The 18,897-nt window shown below is 46.6% G+C and overlaps 1 protein-coding gene across 1 annotated transcript in view; it reads left to right on the forward strand.

The window, feature by feature from the left end:
* The window catches only part of LOC138503303 (digestive cysteine proteinase 2-like), a 56,732-nt gene that overhangs the window by 13,210 nt on the left and 24,625 nt on the right, over nt 1–18,897 (forward strand). The window contains exons 3-6 of the mRNA XM_069622912.1: nt 2,228–2,320; nt 3,518–3,690; nt 4,710–4,950; nt 6,645–6,843. Of these exons, the coding sequence (XP_069479013.1) occupies nt 2,228–2,320; nt 3,518–3,690; nt 4,710–4,950; nt 6,645–6,843 (706 nt within the window). The remainder of the gene's footprint in view (nt 1–2,227; nt 2,321–3,517; nt 3,691–4,709; nt 4,951–6,644; nt 6,844–18,897) is intronic.

Below are 18,897 nucleotides of genomic sequence, written 5' to 3' on the forward strand. Positions count from 1 at the left end.
CTCTCGTGCATGGGCGATGATGAGTTCGATGTTACCATGTCTAATGATGATCATTGGTGATCTTGAGGCTGGGTAACTTAAACGCGCTCACAACAGTTCTTGATGCATGTGAATGAACTCCGAGCTACACATGGAGTAAATACAAGTTCATATACATTGCTTCTATAAGAGGCTTGATCACTATAACGTGTAGGGATATTTGATGCAGGATGGAAGATGCAGAGCAAGGCATAGTAAAAATCCTATTTAAGCTGTACCCTAAGCGTAGCAGTTGGGAAACACATGCAAACAATGTGCAATACTTTGCAGCCCATCAAAACGCACTGGCAAGGCCTGAGATGAACAGAAGTAGCAGACAATATCATGCCACATGAACAGCAGTTTTAAAACCATATTTAATGCTGGTGTGTTTTTGGGAAACTGTCAAATCAAGGGGAACAGGAAAAGGCATATTAAAAGCAGCTTCATTTGTGGAAAGAAACTAACTTTAATTGGAGCCAGCACTGAATTCTGACATAAGGGAATCATTTCAACTCACAAAGACTACCCCAAACGCAGCATGCAGGATAGATGAGTTCCTCCTCAAGGTAATTAACTCTTTGAAGCCAGCTGATTGCATATCCTTGTTCAAACAGGCGAAAGAAACCGGGCCCGGGCCATGTGTCGTATTACTTTCCCTGTCTCTTGGGCCTGAACATTCAGTTGCAGCTGTGGTCCCGGGCCCATCGTTTTCTCTATTCAAACCATCTCACAGGTCTGTCTTTATGGGAAGAAGATAACACTTGACCGGACTGCATGTGTGGAGACTTCACACCTAAATCACTGCATGTGTGGAGACTTCACACCTAAATCCAGTTTTTCAATGATCAGTCTGGGATTCAGCCCCTAAGAAATCCTGATGTGCGCATTATCGAAAAGGGAAATAATCACGTGGCTAGTGATCCTATGGAGGGACTGAGTCAATCCTGATCCCTATAATTTGTTAGTACTGAAGGGTGGGAGATATTGTGCATCCCGAGAAGTTGGGGTATTCCAGAACGGACTTCTTACTGTGTACATACCTGAAGATAGTTGAAGGGATTCCTGGGTATATGATGGGGAATATTGATATTGGTGCAGGGTTGCTCAGGCTAAAAGGGGGAGATTTCTTTCTGCCGTTCAATGTGCCCATTGAACGGCAGAAAGGAAACTTTTTCCCAGTAATTGAACATCATTGAAGGGGAATTTTGCCAATATACTGATGACCATGCATTTTCCTTCTCCAAGCCATTCACATACCTGAAGGCCCAATAGCAGAATGGTCTATTCAGTGAAGTGGGTTGTATTTTCAATAAAGGAGAAGTACATGAGCAGGGTTATTTTAGTATTTTCACAAATGAAATATGGAGACTCATAGATCCAATCTGTTGCCTGTATGCTCAGGGTAAATTAACAGATAGTTATGGTGTCTGTCCATTGATAATCTGACTAAATTATCCCTATTTGGTTAATAAATGGACAACCCTGCACGTTTCATGTTCCAAAAGGGATACGTGCTATTAAATTGGGATTCCAGATTCATAATTGTGTGTACCTGGTTTGGGAGAATTCCCCTGAATTGGATATCTCCCAGTTAAATCCCACAAAAGAATTGAGGGATGCATATTTTGCAAAACATTAATAAGGTGATGGTGTCATTGTGAGGATGTTTGCCTGGCTGAAAAACGAATTTAAATTTGATAAACTTAAGTAGTATTCTGTTTTGTGGTTTTAACCAGCCTGGTGAAGTTGATAAATCTTAGCCTATACACTATCATTGCGGCTATCACAAACCTCTAGATTTGTTGGCACGTGAACAACCGGTTTAACAAGTCTAGCAAGGATGAACATGTGGCTTGCTCTTCATGCTCCATTTGTATGACTGGTTTTCATCTAACTGGTTAATTGTATAAAACTGAAACGGGCTTTAACCAGTGAAAATAGTACAAATGTGAATGCTTAACTTGGCTATTGTATAGTAGATGTGCCTAATGATTGGCTTGATTAGGGATTAACTTATCACAAATGCCCATTAAGTGGGTCGCATATGGGTGGGGTGTATCTTTGCACATTAAGGACCTGCCCTTTGACTGGAATGAGTGCTGGACCTGTTGTAATGGAAAGTAGGCTCTACATTTGCCTGGTTCGGATGGCTGTCCAGTTGGAGCAGAAAACCTATGTGGTCTCTTATGCATGTCTCCTTGCACAGGGACCCTCTATCTGCCTTATGCTGAGATCGTGGAGCCCTTTGAGGCCTGGTACAACCTCTCTGGCCGGGAGAGCCGCATCCAGTTCTACAATGGTGAGTGTCCTCACATGACCTCCAAGCACTAACATTTAAAGCATACTGTCTGACAATGAAGTGACTTGGGCTATTCCTGTCCTGAACTATTCCTGTTGCACAACCCTCTGGCCTCTAACTTTACTACTGATTGCTATCATTGTTGCTCCCACTGGCCATGGTGTCTGTTTTGCGCAGTGTCTTCAACTTCTGACTTTATTTGTCAATTCCAGGAGTTGATACCCAATTGACATGGTCTCTCTCTCATTCCTATAGGGTATTGCACTTTCATCCATCCTGCCCCATATTTGATTTATCAATTATGCAGGATACATATGTACACATTCTAATCCCGCTTGGGACATGAATACTTTTATTTTCATTGTAACCCAATGCCTGAACAAAAAAAGGTAGCAGGTGCTCCTCTCCAGAAAGAACATGGCATGACAACCTGTTCTGAGATGAGTTTGCAGCACTCTTTTTGCTCACTGTACCTTTCACAGATGGGGAAATATCCATTTGTATATCAGTCTTTGTCTGGCCCACATGGGCAGTCCAGCATTCCCAATGCCTGCCCTATATATATATATATATATAGCTGTGGTCTACAGGGCTAGGCCTAATACCCCAAATGTAACTGATGCACAGTTGCAACAGTCATTGCCAGTTTACTTTCTGTTCTAACTGCAATGCCATCTGCAGTCTTTTGCCACTCGTTGCCCGGGTCCCAGGAGAGCTTGTGACAGCTGAACAAAGCTTCACCTTTAAAAGCTGTTAGAATTACCCACATTTCAGGCAAAGCTTCTTTGGAAGACTGGCTCTGACTTAGAGGTGCTGGCACATGGGAGAAGTTTCTTCTCGGGGGGGGCGGGCCGGGGGGGGGGAATGGATCTCATCAGGTACAGGTCACCTCTATTCTCTGCTGAAGGCTTGGAATGATCACTTGCGCTTTGTGCTGAGCCTCACTTATTCCAGAGCATTACCCACGTGACAGGATGCCACTAGCATGTAACCTATAAATGTGTGGGTTTTTCTTTTTCCGGGTTTGGCGTTGTGGGGCACTCAGAGAAGCATGTGCTATTATTAAATTATGGGGTTTGTTGATGAGGGCCCCAGAGTTTTCGGGATACCTTTCACCTAGGAAAATAACCAGTGAGTAAGGGGCGCAATGAGCACTTGTCAACTGATTCTTTTCACAATTTCTGCTTGTATTTCAAGGACAAGTGGTGACGTACCAGCATGGGTTTGAGCAGCCCTTTGGGATCAACTACAAGATCAGCCCTGAAACTACCGAAACCGAAGTCAATGTCCGGAAGTGCTTCCAGGTCAATGGCACCAACAAGGACCCAGTCTTGCCTCAGTCAGTTTTGCCCAACTTGGAGGGCTTCAAGGTGAGTGGAGAAGAGCAAAACATATTGTGGCACAGGAGGTTGGGGGACGAGATGTCTGGGGAGCTTTCTTTCATCTATACCTCTTCAACCTGGCATGAGCTATGGCTTCGATGAAATGGTGGGCAGTAAATGTCAATGTTTAGTGGAAGTGTTATTTTGTGTTGAGTCCAGGTTAAAGGGGTATTTGTGGTGGCGGAGAGGATGAGGTGGGGAGGAAGGGACTGAGTGGGGGCAAAATTTCCTAGGTAGGGCAGAGGGGATGCAAGACTTGACACCAGTGATTGCAATGAAGGGTCATACTTTTAACATGGTATTGGTTGACCCAGGGGTACTCTAGTCCAAGAGTAGCTAAAGACTACATGCTTAAGAAGAGGGCCAACAAATCTGCCTGCCCACCAGAACACAACTGAAGAACCGGTTGTTCAGCATCCACTGATTGGTCCCAGCCAAACCATGACTGTAGACTCTCCCTTAAACTTATGCATGCAGCCCATTGGCCAGCATGCACACTCATTTACATATAGCTGGGCCGGCTCTGTAATAACAGCGTAGAAGCTGCTCACAGTATTTTGTTCATTGTTTACAGTGTAGGAACTGTAGAATGGAATCTACCAAACCTTTGCCCAAAATCCCCATGTGTGTTTTGGCCCTTGGGCCACACCTTGTGGGAATGTCATCTGATGGAATTGCTGTCCGTTTTACTACTTTAAAGTCAGAGGTACACATGTGCCTTTTTGAAGTAACATGATCTCTGGCTAGTTCTCCAGGGTGGTCCAGGGAGCAAGGCACCTGGATCTCCTGAGTTGGTGTTCTGTCTACTATTACTTTGCAGCCTTGACACAGGGCTCATGTTGGCCTAGTCTTTCAGTACCAGTATTTTGGTCTCTTGGCAGCTGTTCCAGTCAAAGGACTAACGGGTTGTCCTCTTGTTGAGCGGGGTGTTTGCAGATGCCTCATCAGTTGTGGTACCTCACCTTGATCTGTATGGTTGCCCTCATCTGTGGTCTTGTTCCCTGCAGCCTGTCCGCCAGGAGCGCTTCAGGAGGTTGCCCTGTACTGTGTGGCAGAACGTAACTACCTGGGGCAAGAAGAAGAATGTGTACACCCTGTGGGTGACCAACACCAGCAGGGGGCCTGAACCCGTTCACTACGAGATGAGAGGCTTCAACAGTCTGCTGGGTTCTCACTATGACAAGTACGAGGTGGCCTACCACAAATTCTCAAAACGTGCCTGTGCCAAGGACTTCAAACTCCCGGAAGGTATGGCAGCGTGTACTGGGGAGCTCAATGTGGGGTCTTCACTAGTGGTAGAAGTGTACTAAAGTAGTGGTACTCGCCTCTGTGGGATGGGAAAGGCAGGAACATAGTGCAACACCTGTCAAGGGGGTTGCGCCTGGAACAGCCAAGTGGGTGGAACAGTCAAAAGATGGCATGCTGCTCTGTTCAATTTTCTTCTCTCATTTGAACAATTTGTGGATTGCCTCTACTTGCGGATCTGAACTCGGCTGGTTCACCTACCTAACATCTACCTGAAAAGATACTGCCTCAACAGGGAGGTTGGAAGGGGGGTATGAAAACTATTTCTGTCAATAGAATTTGGTAACTTCTTCCAGGACCCGCCTCCTTGAGTCCTAGGGATGGATATGGTGATTCTCCATGGACCAAAGCTTCAACCTTGGGTACACCATGTGAAGCTAATCCTAAACTAGGTGGAAGTAGCACAATGGATGGATTTGTAGATTACCTATGTTGAATTCTCTAGAAGCTGCAGCAGGTTTTCCTGTGGGCAGCGGAAATTATCCCTCTTCTTAGTATTAAAAAAAAAATCTGTTCTCAACTACCTGGAGTCTGTTTCAAGTTACTAGTCACTAAGGCTCCTACACCTGCACGCTTGCCCAATAGGATGAAGATTTACAGCCACCTGATGTTCTAACCACATCCCATATGAACGGCTGGGACCTCATATTTATAACCTGAACTTGCTTTTTCCAAAATTTCGGGGGGGTAGGAGGTTCCTTCCTAGTGTTGGGGCCCTCTGTAGGCCCCTAGCCGAGATGAAAGCCTGCTAGATGTCAACCATCTGGGTTGAGATGCTATGCACGTGTGGTCAAACATAGAGTTTAGTTGTGACTGTTCTATGTCCCTTTGCCAACAAATTGTATCACCAAAATTTATGAAATATTTGGGGGCCACTTTTCCCTACGCTATTAACCCCCCCCCCCCCCAAATCTGGGAGGCTGGTTGCAACCTTTGAAGACCCTAGAACCATGTCCTAAATTCTTTTGAGGGTTTTAAGGCTGCAGTAGAATGGTTGGCGTGATGCACTTGCAGGCATTGGTAAAGCATCAAAAAGATGCATGTAATGGAAAATCAAACACTGTTAAATAACAAAGTGACGGTTCCAGTGTAGATTTTAATGTCAGCTGAGGGATGAAATGTACAAGATTTGAAACAATGCTAGAATGTCCAAAGGCTCCGTCTTCTGATCTTTTACAAACTTCTAAAGTAAGTTGTCTGCGAGCCCTAAATTAGTTTTAGGGTTGTGAGGTGAGCCTTGAGGGGTGGTCCTCTTTAGCCCCCTTTCTCCCATGCCACCTCTAGATGGGAACTGGGTAGAGGACAGAGACCTTTAGTGCATTAATTCAAACTGCATGAATTGTGGGGGACTTGTTCAGTGCATCAGTACAGGTAGGGAAGGATGTAGGGCACGTGCTTGGTACTTTTTATTGTGAAGGGGAGAGGGAATGGCAAAATAGATCACCGGCCCAATTGGTGCCCTGCATGGTCCTAAAGAGTGAGTGACTTCAAGCCCTTATCTGACACGTTTGGGTATTGTAAGACCCTATAGTGATTATTTCAAAAGCCCCTTCAATTATGTGACCCCCCCCTCTGCCACACCTCACCCATTTGGCAGGGAAATTGAGCTGTGCTTTGTTTTCCTGCTGTCGCTTAAGGTTTGAAGTGTGAAGGATTTCCTGGGCCTGGACTAGAGCACCACATCCTGGCCAATCCCATGCAAGACTTCTTCGACCGGAATGATGGGTCAGACCGGGTGCACCGGCTGTTCAATCACTATGCTGACCAATACGGGAAGGAGTACGGCAAGGAGGAGGAGCTGGAGCACCGCAAGAGGACCTTCACGCACAACATGAGGTAAGACTTCCTGGGAGGAGCAGGCACACAGCTTGCGGCGGTAGCGCTTGAAATAAGCACCACTTGGGGGGGGGGGGGGGCACTAATGGTGGTTCAAGTGCTGAGCATGTTAAGGGAAGCTTGCTTTGAGCATTGGGTAGGAGATATGGACTCGGGAGGATAGCTCAATGGCACACAGAGCAACATAAGTTCGATTCCCTGGGTCTGTGCTTAGAAAGCAAGACGACACGGAGCAACATAGGTTCGATCCCCTGGTCCGTGCTTGGAAACCTCTGGTTATTAAGCGCATCATATATGAACTCTTGGGCATTGGGAGGTTGATAGGGACAGGATAAGTGGCTCTGGGTTGAGCGAACTGTTGGGCCACTGCCCTCTCTATTGCACTGAGGGAAATCTTCTGATGGAGGGGATCCCTTCAATAAAGGTACAGTTTGAACAGTACAAGGCCATTTTTGGGCTGGAAAGAAAACCTGAACATGGTAACAGGCGAAATTTTATTCCATTTAATGACGGAGGGAGTGAACGTAGAGCTGAAGACTGTTCAGTTTCATGGAGCCTTGCAAGTGGCTGTTCTCTATAATGTTAAACCACCCAACGTTGTGTATGATCGGTATAGAACTTCTGCAGCCTTCAAGAAACCTATGCTACTAGATCTGCCATTTTTATCTTGCCCCTCATACATGGCATCCTACTAGTTCTCCACTGCCTGATGGCATTGGGGCTATTGTTTCTGATTTAGCCCCTCGATCAGTTGGTTCATGTTAGAGCCTGTTTCCCCTAATTGAGCTCTTTGCCTCGACGCCGCTCAAGAGATGGCAGGGTTATCTCTGAAGGCTGTGCGTGACCGTGACTGGGTGACCATTTTGAAGATGCACCCCAATTGGCTGAAGAGGGAATTTGTAGCATGCAGGGCCATTTAGTATCAGATAACCTTGGGACCAGGGACAAGGTGCCAAGGTGACCCAAGTCAGAGTCTTGCTTTGTTTTGCACGGGGGTGGGGGGGCGGGGGAAAGAGTATCGACTCACTTAAGACACGGGTAAGTGTGCGATCCTATAAAACGTCTGCCCTTGCATTGGCAACTGGGCCAGGCAACTTTTGACAACCAGTGGTATACATGGATTGGCTTCTGATTTGAGTGTAATGGCTGTTCACCAGCCAACTGCCATGAACCATACAACCTCATGAATTGGGGGACGGGGTTTTCTCCTTGTTGGATTATAGAAATGCTCCAGAGGCACTCCTTCCGTCTGCCTGCAGGGGACCTACAAGGAGCATCCAGGATCAATCTGTAGACTGGGAACATGACCTCTGAAGCCCAAAGCTGTCATATTTCAAAGGTCTTTACACAACTAAAAGGGATTAAACTGGACTGAGTTCATGTAAAGTGTTGAAAAGTAATCACAATTACAACATAACCGAACTGTTCACAATTCCGAGTTCCCACGGCCTCAACCCGCTTCCCCCCCACCCCCTCACCCTTTTGACTGAGCCTCATGTCCCTTTTTTTCATTTTATTTATTTTTGTTGCCCCACCCGGCTCTTATAATCCTTCCCTGCTCCGCCTTGTGTTGCATCTCCTTCCCCTCCTTGTCAATTCCCTCGATTATCTTTACCTGACTCTCTCCCTTCTGTTGCTATATACGATCCTAGTGGAACCCAGATTTCCTTTGGCCAGCAACGATGCAGCCTTTTGAGTCACTGAACCACGCACTCCACATACATCTCAGGCACTGCTCGTATGCGTGATCCCGCCCCTTACCCCAGGTCCTAGCAATCCAGGAGCATACTACCAATCTCTTTAATCCAAGACTGCTAGCGGCCAAGCGAATGGGGGGGGGGGGGTTTCAGTGACTTGTTCTAACAGCGTAATCGCCATGGTCTCCACAAAGCATTCACAGCGCCACAGTCCCACACCATGTGTATGAAGTCCGCAGGGCTGAAATAACATCTAGTGCACCCATGGATCTGGAGGGGTAATCCCGTTGTAACTGCGCTGGCGTGTAATATTTCAAACGACTTGAAATGTCGGCTGTATTTACGGAAATCCGTTTAGTCTGTGCGTGCATGCAATTTTTCCATTCCTGGTCTTTTGTAGTACCTCGTCCCATTGCTTACTGGCCCTGCTCCCCTTTAAGCTTTCATCCAATGCCATGTTAGTTTATGACCCTGGGAGGAGCTCCTACATATTGTGCTGTGGATGCAGACGTGCTGGCTCTCCTGGATCGCTCTGCCAGATGGTGTGCAACTCCTCTCTGAATCCGTAATAGAACAGCCTAGTGACTGCCTTTCACTCCCCCGGCTCCATATCTGCTCCCATGTGAGAAACCTCCCCTCCTGAAACATATCCACCAGGCTCTGGATAACTAACCTCTCAATGTATCTGATGTACTTGTTATGTAACTGCCAGCCATTGTAACATGCATATTGAACCAGGCTATATAGGCAATCATTCGCCATTGTCAATTGGCTGCGCCTCCTTCCCCTGTGCTATTCCTCCCTCCCCCCCCCCCCCCCCACAGTATCTCCTTCAAACCATCCGGGTTAGCTATGTCCTTTCAATCCCCACATGTGGCAGCTCCGCCTTTGGGGTCCACCACCATATACTGTATTTGGGCTGCCAGGTAGTACAGGGACATGTTGTGTAATCAATCAATCATCCCCTCTCGTATTGTTGGGTAAGTATATCGTACACTGCCCTCGCCTGTTTGCCCGCCCACACCAGTTAATCTGACGCTCCCGCGTCCAGTAAGTAGCAGGCAGATGGGTTCCATGGCCATTTTAGCTAGCAGAATACATGCGGCTTGGGAGATGTGTAGGAGAATACACCCTGCTTTCTAGTTGCTCCAGTAATTTTAAGGGATTTCCAAATGTGGAGCCTTCTGTTATCCCTAGTATCCGATACCCAAGAGGTACCATAGTCGCCTCCTTCCCCTTTCACGCCCAGTGTCCAAGGCAGTATTTCGGATTCATCTCATAAGCCCAGAGAGCCTTCCAAACCCCTGTACATCCTTCACTAGGGGCCAAAGAGTTTGTTTGGATCTTGCACATAAAGCAGCATGTCATCAGTGTAGAGGGAGACTATGCTTAACTGAGAGTACAACCTCACTGGTAGGTTCCGTAGTGGAGACAGCAGGCATCTGTCTTGTCCCTCTGGATGGATCACCCTTGGCGCTCTGGTCAGTACCCTTGCCTTGGGCTAGGTGTAAAACAATCCCACCCATTGTATATAAATGACTCCAGCCCTGATCTACGTATTTCTTCAAATAGAAATGGCCACTCTGCAGAATCCAATGCCTTTGGGCATCAAGTGAGGCTACTGTTTGAACAGAGACTTTGATATTCTGCAGAAGGGTGAATAGTCTTGAGATTATTTTGTGTTTACCTCCCTGGGATAAATCCTACCAGGTCCGGCAAGACCCCTGCTAGCAGGTGTGGCTGCAGCCAGTTTGCCAACAGCCGGGCTAGTCACCAGGGCAGTTTCATTCTGGCAACACACCTTACTGAGCGCTGCCTCATACATGTTTACACATGGGGCTAGTTCTGTTGCATATTCCTTCTGCTGATCATGCATCCCCTGTGCCATCACTTCCTCTGTCAGGGATTCAGTCAGTAGCCTGCTCCGGGTACAGCCATACCAAAGCTATTTTATCCAAACATTCCTCTCCCTAGGCCCCACCTGTACCTGCTATGTGTATATAGCTATAATCTTCCATGACCATCTCATTAATAACCCCCCCCCCCCCCCTCCGGTATCCCAGATATCCTGTCACCTTCACTATGCTTGCGGGTTCCCGCTCCTTCCAAATGGCCCATGCTAGCGCTCTGCTTGGCCTGTCACCTTCCCCATATGCAGTGGGCTCGGTTGGCCCAGTAATACATAACTTCTCATCGCTAGCCCGGTGAACTCTTTCCTGGCTTCTCAGAGCTTCTGCGATATCTCTAGTCTGGCTTGGCCATTCTCAAGTTCTTTGATCTTTCTAGTCCTTCCATAGATCTCCAGATGGCTTGCAGCTACCCCTTATGAAAACATTAAATGCTTTCCATTATACTGAAAATATACTGTTCAGAGTCCTGTTCCATCTCTAAACATCATCTTCCAGTTCACATTTATTGACCCTCCACCAACATAATGTGGAACATTATAGAAGCTTTGGCGAAAGTAATCCTTACCAGTGAGTGGGCTGAAAGGGTTCTGGGTAAAATCCTTGCTTCTTCCAGGTTCCTCACAATCCCCGGCATGGTACTTATGTAATCGATCCTGGATGCACTATAGTGTACCCCTGTGCAAAAGGTGAACTCCCTCCCCTCCAGAGGTTCCAATAACGCCAAGTTCTTTTAGGCCACGATATCTGCCATTATCCTCTAGGTCTCCATAGCTTTCAGCAACCTGACTTACGATGTGGTGGCCCTGTACATATCAAACGATATTGAAATCCCCAGCTCATATTGCATATTGATGTATGGCTCTAACCAGCCTGGAAGAACTCTGGGGGAATACAGATTGGGTACATAAATATTTATCAATGGTGTTAATCCCTAGAGCCCCTCCCACACAGGATCAAATATCTGCCTTGCGCATCTACAATTTGGGCATGTTGCTTAAACCCCATTTCCCGATGTATGCATGTTGCGAGTCTTGAGAGATGCAGTGTATCCGTGAATTCCCCAGCCATGTGGTCTGGGTAAATTCCCTTCTCTGCCCAGATGTGTTTCTTGTAGCATCAAGATTGTCACTTGATGTGTCCTTGCCATGTTCATTATCGGCCTAAACATTTTGCTATTTGTGAAACCTCTATTGTTCCTATCCAATATCGCCATCCCTTCTTTCTCCCTCCGACTGTGCCCACCTCTTATGTACAAGGTGGTCAACAAATCTGTCCCTTTCAACACATGCATACTTATGTACATGGTTATTCAGGAACACTGCATAAAAACAAGAGGCCTCCCCACTCTGTGAATTCCCCCCCCCCATCAATATACCAGCTAAATCCCACAAACTATCTGCCTAATAACCTAACTTTGCAGTTACTGCGTTTAGGGGTGTTACGTTAACTCCCTGTGTGACACTAAACCAGTTCTTCCCATCATTCCACCCTTTAATGCTTTTCATAAACCTCAATTGACCCTTTACATTTAGCGCTTCCCTTCTAAATTGTGCTCTCAATTTGGTGGTCTAGCTGTCAGCAACTCCTTGGCATACTGTTCGGCCTCCTTAGTCTGTGAAAATGTTCCATCCTGCATGATCTCGGCTTTGCAGGATGCATAGTATCGAATCCCCTTCTGTATGACCTTTGCCACCTGGGAAGTTTGCCTTTGCGCCTGTACATGTTGACTGAAATCTGGGAATATAGTACTGCTGATCCATATCTCAACTCCTTTTTCTCTAGTCTCTCTCAACAGAATGTCCCGGTCTCGGTAGTTGAATATGCGGGCATAGTTTGAGTGTTCAGTTTCGGTTCCAACGATCTTTCCACCATAAACCTGGACGAAACGTTATCCAACACACCGAGGCGAAATTGATCTACAAACCTCTCCATGTCACTCAAGTGGATCCTGGTACCCCAGTATACGTACATTATTTCTCCTGGATCGCACCTCCCTTTTTCTTCGCCACTACATTCATGATACCCTGTTGCAGCTGGGTAGCTTCACTCTGCGGTTTTGAGATTTTATCTTCATTATCCCCGATCCACTGTTCGGCTTCGTATAATTTATCGATCAGTACTGCTGATATGGCCATCTTGTAGGAGAGTCGATTTTTCCTGGCCAGCGACTCCCCTTCAGTGCCAGCAATGTATGATCAGCAAGGCAACATCTAAATCCAGGCTGGCGTAGATCCATGTGCAGTTGTGGTGGGTTCTGCCTGGCAAACAGTTGTTTGCCCTTTTCTTTTCTCTGGATTCACCATGCTGGCGTGCCTGCCCCCTAGTATGGGATTCTTTGGCGTGTGGCCCAATCCCCTGGACCGGCTCTGAGCTTCCTACCTTCTTGTTGCCATGCTCTTCAGTCTCTGGCAGCCGCTCTGTAACTGCACCCTGGATAGGGTCTCTGCCGCTGCTTCGTGTGGTGCACCAGCCCTTTTCAAACACCAGCCAGCCTCCCCTTATTTCTGGTGTGTTCCTCCATTTACATGTCCAGGAGCTTAGTCTCTGTGTTGGTGCCTATGCTGGTACTATTCCGTGTCTCGGGGGACCCAGCTGCTGCTCTATCCAGTTTCCTGCTGACCTTTTTGTCTGGGAGCTCCATGCTGCTCCCAACCCATCACTATTTTTGTTTTTTGGCCACCGCTGGTGTCTGCCCTGCACCAACTTGTACCCCCTGCCGCCGGCAGTGGTGCCATTAGTCTGGGCTCCACTACCCAAGCGGATCTCACCTTTGCGTATGTACGTGGTCTTTCTCCCGGGAACCCTGTCCGGTTGCACAATGTTCACTGCTGCTGCTTCCGCTTGACCTCCTGGTACCACCGCAAGCCTAGGGTGCTCCCTGCAGCAGCGCAACCGGCTTTGCCCTTCCCACAACCACCTACCAGCAGTATGATAGTCGGGCACCCACAGCCTTGTTGGGAAATGCAGCCAACGGTCTGTGCCTCAGGCCCCGGTCTGTCCTCTCGGTACTTTGCTGCCCCACGCCACCCTCTTTATGGCGACACCACCATTCGTGTTTTCTGTCTCGGGAAGGATGTGTTTTAAACGGGGATATGCTCGTCTCCCCGTTGGGAGCACTCAAGATGCGGCCATCTTGCAGTAGGCACAACACACTAAGCTCATAACATATTCTGACTGAGGCTGCCTGGCTCCCCTAATGGCTCCTGCTGATAATCTGAGCGCATCATCTCTATCTAGCATGCTCCCCGCAGCCACTTGCACCACCACGCGATGACTGGGCAGCTGGGACCTGGACTCCCGTCCTGCTCTGTAGTCGCAGGCTGGTGGTTCTGCCTCCCCCCCCCCCCCCCCCCCCATGTCACCCCACCCCCCACCCATCATGTGATGCTCCTCACCACTTTCACTCCGTGCTTTGGGGCAACTCTGCCCCAGGCAACCCTGTTAATGGCCAAAGGCAAGAGCCACCGCCAGCATTTCTTCCTGACACTTTGCCTCTGCGCTATTCCTTTGCTGTTTCTTGCTACTTGTGAGTACCAATTACGTCTTTGCTTAGCCCCGCCTCACCATGCACTGCTTTCTATCTCTTCGCCTTCTCCCTAAAACCACTCTTCCCATCTCTTTTCCTCGCCACTACCCCTCTTCTCGCTAGCCTACTCTGTCAAACCTATATCTGGCTCTTTTTCTATTTCTGCATGCATTCCAATTTGTATGCAACAGACATCCTTCGCCCTCTCGACCTCATTACCCTTACAGAATCCTGGATTTCTCACTCGGACTGCAACCCTTGCTGTCCTTCATAACCTTGCCTACACCTTCACCCATTCCCTGTGCCCAACTTGGTGTAGGATTGTTCGCATCTCCTAGATCTCTATCGCCTCATTACCTATCTCCCGCTAGTGCTCCCTCTTTTGAAAACATGATCTCCACAATCACTGCTCCCTATGGCATTCCTATTAATCTCTAGGTCACCTGGTCCATTTATTTACCACCTTGCCAACTAATTGAATCCCACCATCACCTCATTCTCTGGTGACTTTAACCTCGGCACTACACTACTCATCCACTGACTTTAAATCTCTTCTCCTTAACCTCTCCCACTGTTCTGTCCACCCCCACCCATTCAAATGGTACCTCCAATCTCCACCACTCCTTCTCCCTGATTATTCCATCGTCTTTGCCTCAATTCCCACTCCTACTTCCACACCACTCATCTACCATATCCATTGCAAAGCACAAGTGTCTCTACTCCAAATTCCTGATCTACCTCTCTGACCTACACTACGCTCTCCTCCATGCAAAATTAACCTTTCCATTCACTGATCGTCTTCACTAACTGCTCACCTTCTCTTCTCACTTCCCACCCTTCTTGCACGTACTCTGAAACCCTCCATAGCCTTGGATACTTACCGTCTGCACACTGAAAATAAGAATGGAGGAAAATCTTTGCCCTTGGCAAAGTCATCTCCAACTTTGCCTGACCTCTTCAAAACTACTCCTCGACCCTGCCAAATGTGGCTTCTGTCTCAACATAGGTGTTTCATCTTTCCATTTGTTCCCCTCCTAAACTCTTCTCTTTCTGCTTATGACGTTTCTCTCTAATTTGCATGAATGTTAGAAGGTACTTTGCCAGGTTATTTTATCACCCCTCCTGTTCACTTTTCTCTACCCCTTTTCCTGCGACTGTCTTCCGATGCCCTCACCCTGAGATTCTTGACCTTGTTCTCCATGCTAACCCTAAATATGCCTTATCGACCCTCTATCACCACATAGTAAAACTCCTAGCTCTGTTTTGCTCCATATCTTACTTCCCCCCCCCCGTCAACTCCACTCTTGTGACCTTTCCCTCATCCTAAAGGTCAGCTACTGTCATCCCTATTCTTAAGAAACCTGGCCTAGATCCTAACTGTCCTGTTTCTTCTATCTTGCTATTCCAAAATCCTAGAGCATGTTTTCAACATGGAGTTCCTTGATGCACACAACCCCTTGGATCCTCTTCAATTTGGCTTCTGACTTCTACTGCATCGATTCTCCTCAGTGTCCGCAACTACATATTTTGTTTGTCATACTAACCGTTCATCTATTATTATTCTCTACTTCTGTCTTCAATATAGTCCACCATTCTGTCCATTTCTCAGCACTCTGTCGTAAGCATCAGGGACAAGGCCCTTGCTTGGTTTGAGTCATAGCTTGCCTCGGACACTGGGTGTTCTGAACAGCCTTACCTTGTGCCCGTTTTACTATTGGTCTTCCTCAATGGTCAGTCTTGAGTCCACTTCACACTACCTCTGTTCTTGGCACCTTGCTCTCCTCCGATGGCTTTTCCTATAAACCCTTTGCAGATGACACTTTGATCTTCTCCTTATCTTGGCTATGTTCAAAAGTCTTCAAATACTGGTTGGCATCTCGCCTCCACCAAGGTCTCTGGCATCTTTTCCTCTTCTCGCAGGAATACCGTCCCTACTCTGGTTCTGCTCGCAACCTTGGCTTTGTCGTCAATCCACACCACCTTCTCGCTCATCGCCAACTCTGCCACTCTAGCCAGACTTGATTTCCTCCACCAGGAAATTGAGATGACCTTCTCTTCAACAATGCTAAATGCCTAATCTCCTCTTTTGTACTCTTTCGATTGGACTACTGTCCTTCCCAACTATGCTTTTTCACCTCCACCAAGCCTTCAATTTAGCTGTCCTTCCCCACTCACCTCCCCAGCCTAAAGTCGGCTAGGCTGTTATCAGAGACTGAGGGCAAAGTATAAACTCCTTCTCTTCAAAACTATACACTGACTTTGCCCCACACTATCTGCATGCCCATCTTACTCCCTATGAAGCATCCTCTGCTCACCTACGTGCCACCTCTCATTCCCTTTGTGCGCCCTCTGCTCTTCTGTGCACCTCTCCCACTCTGCATTTTAAATACAAACGTCTAGTTATTCTTTGTGAATAGTACACACTGCATCTCCCTATTTTCATCTCTCGTTACCTCTGCCACCCCCCACAGCACGTCACCCCTTCATCCTAAAACTTAGCACCCCCCCACTATCCCATGCCTATATCCTTCATCCTAAAACTTAGCATTCCCCCCCCACTATCCCATGCCTTCATCCTAAAACTTAGCACTCCCGAACCCCCCCCTGCCCCCCCACTATCCCATTCCTATATCCTGCTCTGCTCATCCCAGCTTCTTGTTTGTACCACCATTTCATCATCTGGTATCGCCCATTGTTCATGAGACTAGACCTCTGCTCAGTAAATCAATGTTTTTGTTCCAAAAATCATTTCCCTGTAATATTCATTAAAATCAAATGCTGATTTTGGCACTAAAGCTTTCCCACTCAGACCATGGCTTCTGCCAAGTTTTGGGCATAGTTAAGTCTTTGTAATTAAGCACCACCTTGGTTCCCGCCTTTATGGTTTTGTGACAAATGCAGGCTTTGCAACGGCTGTATCATTTTTCACATTGAACCCTGAGTACTACATGTCTACTTTGGCTGCTGCTATGTCTTTCAGCTGCTCAGGAGATCACCCCTACTGATTACATACCTGTAAACGAGAAGCGTGTTGAAACTGAATGGTAGGGGGGGGTTTGGTAAAAGGAAGAGCTTGTCCAATTGTAAACCTACGTTTTGCAGGTGACCAAGAGTTAAATGCAGTCTACTTTGTCAAAGGGATTCACACCTAGTTAAGGCCACATTTGGTCTACCAACATTAAACGCACTTATTTTGACATTGGTCTTTGACTTTTCTGTGGGGAAATTGTTAGTTTAATTACTTGAAGCCTGAATTGGAGGACATCTTGGCTGTCATGGGCAATTCCTCCCTAAAATCACATGGATGATATATTTACTGCCCAAAGAAGCTGGGGAGGGGGTGGGGGGGAGTTGATGGGTTCTTCAGTAGGCACGACATAACCACCCTGCCCCCACTGTAAGTGGTAGACATCCAGAATGGGTCAAGCCTGCAGCTGACAGGGGGTGGGGCAGGTGAATGGGGGACGCGTTGGGGCAGCAATCTCTATATGCAGTCCACTACAGTCAAATAACATCCACAATTTATACATGTCAGGCAAAACAAAGTATTTCAGAAATCTCAAATACAGGACCACAAGTAAGTGACCATGTCTGTTAAACCAAATGGAAGAAAGACAATGAAGTCCCTATCCTAATACAGCCATAATTGTTTGTTGCTTCCTATCTTACTTGTGCTGCAGAAAGCTAGACAATGGAAATATGTAATAACCATAAGATAACAGAACATTCCTGTATCCTTATAACATGCTCAGGAGTTTTCAATAACCACCTGTGCACTAGAAATCAAGGAAACTATAGTAAGGCAAAGGCTGTCATGTGAACAAAAACAAAGATGGAACATTGCGCTTGTTCTCTACAAACTGAATTTATCAAGTAGTGGGAGCAGTATAGACACATATGTTAGCTATCTTACCTGCAGTAATCCTAAAATGTCCCACTCTCAGTGGAATGATAGAGATGACAAACGGTTCTCCGCTTACCTTTTTTTTGATTATTGTGAGCACTATGACGTCATGTGCATGCAATGTCATAATTTCATCTTCGGTATTCTCCTTGTCACTCTTGGATCCTAATCTCAAAGCACCAGTAACTACAGAACATCACCAGCATTCCAACCTTAGGAGAACCTGATGTCGACACAGTAGAGAATGCATACATTGAACTAATATTCATATGATCATCTCTGCATGTGCAGACCTTGCTGATGATCTTGTTCATATGTAGACCACTACACAATTCTATTGCACAATGTAATAAATGGTCATGCAAAATCAAAAGCGATCAGTTGTCCAAAGATGCTTCCACAAAACCTAATAGAAATGACAGATATAGAACAAAAAAAAACAATCCTTTTTGTTTCGAGGCTTCGAATGAAGCAAATTGATAATGGCTATGGAATTATCCTCTGTGGCAAAATCCATCTCAACAACTTTTGTATTATGAAAAGATCCTAATCATTAAACTACAAGGAGAGAAATTAATAATTGAAGTAGCCGCAGATTATCTTTAACATCAAATATTAAATGGGTTTCATCTCATAAATGAAATAAATCTCCCCATTGGCTGCCAGTGGCTCCTTTTTCAAGGCCGCATTTTGTCAAACGCTTTGAGGTTATCGGATTATGCCATAAAGCACTAGTCAAAAGACAAATCTTTTAAAGACTTTCCACCAGTAGCTAGTGTTAAAATCCCTATTGAATTTTCCTTTTCTAAAACCAAGTACACCTCAATGGGTGGTCCAGGCAGGAATAGACCCCTCAGGAACCGGGTGGTTTATTTTAATTTTTTTTATTGGATCAGGCAGACACCCTTGAGGAAAAAACTGATCGCACACATTTTCGAAGAGAAATCTTTCCCCAACAGTCTACTATCCAACTGTAGCTGAGGACTACTTGAACATCACATTGGCCACTCGAGACAC

This window comes from Ambystoma mexicanum, chromosome 11 (genome assembly GCF_040938575.1).
Source record: "Ambystoma mexicanum isolate Mex_15411 chromosome 11, UKY_AmexF1_1, whole genome shotgun sequence".
Classification (NCBI taxonomy): Eukaryota; Metazoa; Chordata; class Amphibia; order Caudata; family Ambystomatidae; genus Ambystoma; species Ambystoma mexicanum.